At 57.7% G+C, this 5,775-nt stretch overlaps 1 protein-coding gene across 1 annotated transcript; it reads right to left on the minus strand.

Annotated features, from left to right (window-relative positions):
* Positions 1 to 2,924: 2,924 nt before the first annotated feature.
* CBX8 (chromobox homolog 8) lies at positions 2,925 to 5,543 on the minus strand. The gene is made up of 5 exons (XM_010856277.1): positions 5,382 to 5,543; positions 4,967 to 5,010; positions 4,716 to 4,781; positions 4,521 to 4,587; positions 2,925 to 4,069 (listed from the first exon to the last, which is right to left on the minus strand). Exons 1-5 carry the CDS (start codon positions 5,448 to 5,450, stop codon positions 3,182 to 3,184), a joined length of 1,134 nt encoding a protein of 377 aa, XP_010854579.1. The 5' UTR covers positions 5,451 to 5,543; the 3' UTR covers positions 2,925 to 3,181.
* Positions 5,544 to 5,775: the final 232 nt, after the last annotated feature.

Raw genomic sequence — 5,775 nt, forward strand, 5'->3', positions numbered from 1 at the left:
GGGGCGGGGGGAGCGGGGCTGCGCCTCGGCAGCTCTGGGTTCACTAATCACATCAGCGCGCTCTGCGCCGGCTCGGAGCAGCCAGTTGCCTAGCAATACCCGCGAACTCAATTCCTCAATCAATAGGCGCGAGGAGCTGCAATTCGGGGAGCGCTGGCGAGGCTAGGTGGGCCTGGGGGGCGGGTCCCAGGACAGCACTGGTGAGCAGGTGGGGAAGCCGGAGCAGCGTGGCACCGAGGCGCGGGGCGTCAGGGACCCGGACATCAGGCCTGGGGGTGGGGTGCGCCGAGGGAGTCCAGCCAGGAGAAATGGGAACCCAGAGGTCGCGCCCATCTCCCATCTCCCCGGGATCCCCGAGTTCTGCCCAGACCGCAGAGAAGTGCAGTCCGTAGGTGAGGAAAGCCAGGACCTTCCCCTTTAGGAGGCTAAGAAAAGTCACTTACCGCTCCCTCCCAACCCTACCCTTCTGCCCCGCCTGATTGGCATCCCCCCAGCTGGGGAATGGCCTACTGGAAACAGAATCGTCCAGGGCCGATAGGGGCGAGAGAGGCGGGTGGGATGGGTCATGAGCGAGGAGGGAAGGGTCCTCTCCTCCCGGGGCGCCTGTTCCCTCTTCTCGAGGGCCGGAAAAAGGAATAAAATCCGAAACACGTCTCTATTTACAAAGTATATATTTAAACACGTAAAAAGCGGTATTGGATACAGACATTCACAACCGCAGAAGATACGTGCCAAGCTTCACTCGAGCTGAGGCGGAGATCGATTCGAGATTTGTACAAATCTTAGAATTAAATAAACCCAACACCCGCACATCTCGCGCGGTTGCAGACGCCCAGCCCCGCGGCCCCTGCCCTGCCCACCCACCCCCAGGTCAGCGTCGCAAGAGCGAGCAAAGGAGACACGCAGACGGCCACGGACAGAAGACAGGACAGATAGGCGGTGGGGCAAACCAGGGCAGGGGAAGGTCGGAGGGAAGAGGCAAAGTCAGCCCCGAGGGAGGGAGATGAGGGTGAAGGCAGGAAAGGAGGGAGGGAAGGCGGCAGCCAGGTAAAGACATTGGTCCTGGAATGACCGTCCACTCGGTAACAGACATGTCCCTTCAATGAAGTTTCATCTGAAAATAGCGTCGATATTTAAATAGATACACTTGATCAACGGCGCTTCTTTATACAAAGTCTAAAATACCAGTTTTACAAATGTGAGCAGATAAAAATCCCCATTCCACGGGCTTTTTATAGGCGCAATTTGATAATTAAAAAAGAAAAATCCTGTAGTACTCCGTCTTCCTCTTTTTTACCCCCTCACTTCAAAGGCAAGAAAGTCTGGAGGAGAGGCTGCGAAGAGGGAGTGGGAATACGGGGAGTGCAGAAGAGAAACCAGGCGGGGGTCCCCGCCAAATCCCCCCAGGATCGAGAAGTTTCCCCCTCAGTCCCGGCTCCCCGCCTGTACCGCCGGGAGTCTGTGCTTCCTCCCAAAGCGCCGGGCCCCCTCGCCCCTCCCTCCACTAGCAATGGGAAGTTAGATTCCCTCTGGCCCTTTAAGGGTGGGGGAGGGCGAGGAGGCCGCAGGACCAGTCCTCGAAGGGACCGGGATGTGAGGGGGGCAGATTTGTGCTTTTGAGTCAAAAGAGGGGCGCGCGTCCTGCGTCCTTGGAACACAGCGTGGTCACGAGTCGGCCGGGGCGGGGGCGTCCAGGGACCCGCCGCCGCGCGCAGGCCTCCCCAGCCGCGCCGGCCGTCTCTTCTCCAGCTCCCTCTCCTCCCTCCCCCTCTGGCGGAGTTTGAATGTCGAGTTCAAATAGAGAACACTCCGCGAATCGAAAAGGCCTATAAATTATAGCTTTTGCTTTTAAGGAAAGGGGGGGGGGGGGGAAGAAAAGGAAAGTTCTGAGGCGCTCTCTTGGATGGAAACCTCCCCTCGCCCCTCCTTCCGTGGCCCCGCCGAAGCTGCCGGGGTGCCAGTCCTGCCCAGCTCCGAGCCGGAGCCCAGACCTTCACCGCACTCCCAGCCGAGCTGCGACCAGGGCCTGGGTGCTAAGCCTCCGCTCCCAGCCGCCCCCCACCCCCGTGGGTCCCTCTGGGTGGGCCTGTCCGGCCGGGCGTTCTCCTGGGAGGGGGCGGCCCGCCCTCCCCGAGGGAGGGGGACTAGTCCAATCTTCCTGGGAGATGGGGGTCACCGTCTCTCCTGGCGAAGCTAGAAGACGCGAAAAAGAAAAGTCCACCCCCGAACATTTCTCTCGTAAAACAGCAACTGTCTCGAACTCTGGGCACCGACATGCAATCCTCCCAATTTATCCTGGCATTTCGGGAATGTAAACAGATTCGCTGGATTTCTTTTCTTTCTGTGAAGGAAAGGAATCGAGGGAACTGGGAGGTTTTGTCCACATGACATACCTACGATCCGATCTGCGTGTACAACACACACATCTCCCGTAAAGTGCTTTTTCCTGGTGTGGTCCTGGGGGGACTCTGCTGCTCCCCACCCACCCGCAACTTTTTACCTTCAACTTCACACACAAAAAAATTACTCCAGTTAATACTTTGCTTTTCCCCCAACAGATTTCTTAATCTTAAAACAACAACCACCAAAAAAAAAAAAGAAAAGGAAAAAGACTGACCCCACCTCCTCCCTTTCTGATTGGGGAACCAATCTTTTGTTGGCCTGGCCAACCAATGGGAAGAGAGGAAAAAATCCGGGTCCTGCCTTGGTTCCAGGGGTCTGCCCTGGGGCTGTGGGAAAAAGGAGGAGGGGTGAGGTGGGCTGGCTGAGTCCCTCCAGACACCATCAGAGGCCAAGTGCCCAGGTCTTCATCCTCCCTACTGCCCTGGGTGGCTGTCAGACCCCTCCTGCCCCAACTCAGCCTGCCTTCCCCAACTAAACCACACTGAGTCTCTCTCTCTCCTTGTTTAAATAAAACAACTTCAAGAGTTGAAATATATATATTTAGATATTTTTTCTTAAATAACATATTTACATCTAATAGAAAATATAACTCTAGAGATAATCTTTCCAACCAAAACTGAGGGGGGAGGGACGAAAGGAAAGGGGTTGTGTGAAGGTAGGGAAGGGACAGGGCCAGCCAGAAGGCCGCCTCCCCACCCAGAAATAAAAAGCATTATGCCAAGTTTGCACTCTCACTCTCTCTCCTGCTCCCTGGTCTTGGGACCACCCACCCAGATATTCATCTTTTCTCTTTAAAAAACCCTTGGTCCGTGTTACTTTCCTTAATGGTGACGGTCAAAAAGTTTGAGGTCACGTCGGTGACCACCACCTTCTCCAAGTTGGTCAGAGAGGGGCTCCAGGATTCTTCCTCTGGGTCCCCCAGGATTCTGGCCACTGGGATTCTGGCGATGAGGGAGGGCCTTCCCCCTTGCGCCCCCATGTCCCGATACAAGCCCCCCACAGAGCCAGGGGTGCCTGAGCCGTGCCTGACCCGGGGGCCACCAGGGTCCAGGGTGCCCTGGCCTTTGGCCTCCAGGAAGGCAGCCCTGTGCTTTATGACCCTGGCCGGAAAGGTGTCCACAGCCAGCTTGCCTGTGGCCTCAGCGGGGCTAGGGCTGGCCACACCACACTGGGCCAGGTCCGAGTCCTGCCTTCGAGCCAGCTGGATCACGCTGTGGCCAGCTGGGAACTTTCCTGCCCCGGAAGCAGTGTCGTCCAGCTTCCTGCCCTTGAGGTAATCTCCGAGGCCATCACTGGGTTCTCCCAAGGGCCTTTGTGAGGGGTCTAGGAGCTCTTTCCGGGGCTTGGGACCTCGCTTCTTGGAGCTGTCACCTGGCGAGCTGGGTTTGTCATCTGCACGGCTGGTGCCCCGTTCACGCTCCCGCTCTCGTTCCCTCTCCCTCTCTCGCTCCCGGTCGCGCTCGCGGTCCCGAGGGGGCTCCACTCGGCAGGTGCTGCTGGTGCTGCTGCTGCTTCCCGGTGGGGAAAGACCCATGTTCCGAAGGCCCTCACGGGACCGGGAAGTAGAGGCCAGTTCTTGGGGTGAGCGGCCTGGGTAGGGGATCCGAATGCCTCGGGCTGAGTCACTTCGGAACTCGTATGTTTTGGCCTTTGCCTTGGCCTGGGCCTTCAGGAAGAGAGGGTAGTGTCAAGAACCCAGCAGGGCCCTTGCCCCGCCCCCACCTCCCCCATCGCTCTTCCAGCCCCAGCCTCCCAGCTTCACCCTCTGATGCCTTGGAATTCCCATATAGGTAGGGGTGAAGCATAGGGGTATCAGTTTGTCTGGAAGCAAAGGGGTAGAAGATTTGTCTGGAAGCAGTCATTTGTACCAAGTACCTTTCTTGTAGTTGATTATGTCTATTTTAGATGGTTGAGGGGGTCTGATAAAGGAATTCTAGTTTGGCTAAGCCCCTCCCCTCAGATACCCTTAGCGGTGAAGTGACTCGGTGACAGCCTGTCTAGGGACTCCCTCCTAGATTACAAACAGCACACCCCAATGGTTCATAACCCCTCATGGCCTGCTTCCCACAAACTGACACAAGAACACTACTGCCCACCATTGGACACTGTCACCCTACCTTGAGCAGAAAGGTTTTGGGTTTGGGTCCTCGTTTTTTGGGGCCATACAGCTCCATCTCTCGCTCCCTGCAGAAAGAAAGAAGGGGGGAAAGGGGTGCGTGAGTGAAGAAACCAAGTGCGCCTCCAGTTGAGGCTGGACAGGAGCCACCCTTCGTGGTTCTAAGTGAGAAGCTGAAGCCTGGAAGGGCCTGTACCTTTCCTCAAAGGCTGCGAGCAGGCGAGCATCCAGGATGTTTTCTTCGGGTTCCCATGTGCTGTACCTAAAGGAAATCAGGAAGAAGTGGGCGTCAGTCCAGGGAGCAGAGAAAGAACCGCGGGTGTGCATGTGTATGTCTGTAACTTTTCTTGTTGCATTGTATTGTATTTCAATGTAAAGGGAAAAAGAGGAAGAAAGAAAGCTCCGGAATAACAGTCTGGGGTTGAGAATTGCACAGAACCTACTTACTTCTGCGACCAGCCCTTCCATTTCACGAGGTATTCCATGCGTCCCTGAAGATGCAAAAAGGAAATTGTGTGTGCAAGGGGAAAAATGCATGACGGGGACACGAGAAATACATGCAAAAAATGCATGCACCGAATGAATGCGCTAAATCCCACCGCGAAAAGGCACGCGTCCGCTGCATAACCCCCTGCACGAAACGCTGCACATAGTGCATGCACCGGCATTCATTCCCCCCACCCCGCCCCCCACCCATGCAATCTGTGCATCGCTGCAAGTCTAAGGAAAGCGCTTGGGCTCAGAGCCGCCGCCACGGCCGCGGCCGCTGCTGGGACCTGGGGGAAGGGAAGCTGGGGTGCAGCAGGGGGAGGGAACCCGGGCCGGGAGGGGAGGGCTCGGCCCAAGGCCCGGGGGCACCTACTTTCCGGATGCGCCGCTTCAGGAGGGCTTCGGCCGCGAACACCCGCTCCCCCACCGCTGAAAGCTCCATGTTGACTCGGCGCTTCCCCCCTTGGCCGCTTCCAGGAGCAGAAAAGCAGCAGCCAGCGCACGACAGACCATAATACTCTCCCGCTGACGTCAGTTCTCCTCCCCCTCCCGCGCGCTCGCTCCCTCCCCGCCCCCTCCCTCGCCCAGCTCCCTCCTCCCCTCTTGCCCCGCGCTTCCTCCCGCCCCACGTGTTGCTAACGACGTTGCTAAAGCCGAGCGGCCAGAGCCAGCTCTCCCGCGCTCTGATTGGGCGAACTCCGGGCCACGCCCCTCTCGCTTTCTCCCCCGCGTTGCTACGTGACCCGCGTTCCAATCGCCAGGGGGCG

Source organism: Bison bison, unplaced genomic scaffold (assembly GCF_000754665.1).
Source record: "Bison bison bison isolate TAMUID 2011002044 unplaced genomic scaffold, Bison_UMD1.0 scf7180017864371, whole genome shotgun sequence".
NCBI classification, from domain to species: Eukaryota; Metazoa; Chordata; class Mammalia; order Artiodactyla; family Bovidae; genus Bison; species Bison bison.

Excerpts from the sequence above, each read along its gene's own strand:
- CBX8 (XM_010856277.1), bottom strand. The coding sequence starts at position 5,450 with ATGGAGCTTTCAGCGGTGGGGGAGCGGGTGTTCGCGGCCGAAGCCCTC. Across the intron at positions 4,782-4,966 it reads TGGAAGGGCTGGTCGCAGAA|GTACAGCACATGGGAACCCG; the intron begins GTAAGTAGGTTC and ends GATTTCCTTTAG. Across the intron at positions 4,070-4,520 it reads CCAAAACCTTTCTGCTCAAG|GCCCAGGCCAAGGCAAAGGC; the intron begins GTAGGGTGACAG and ends CTCTTCCTGAAG.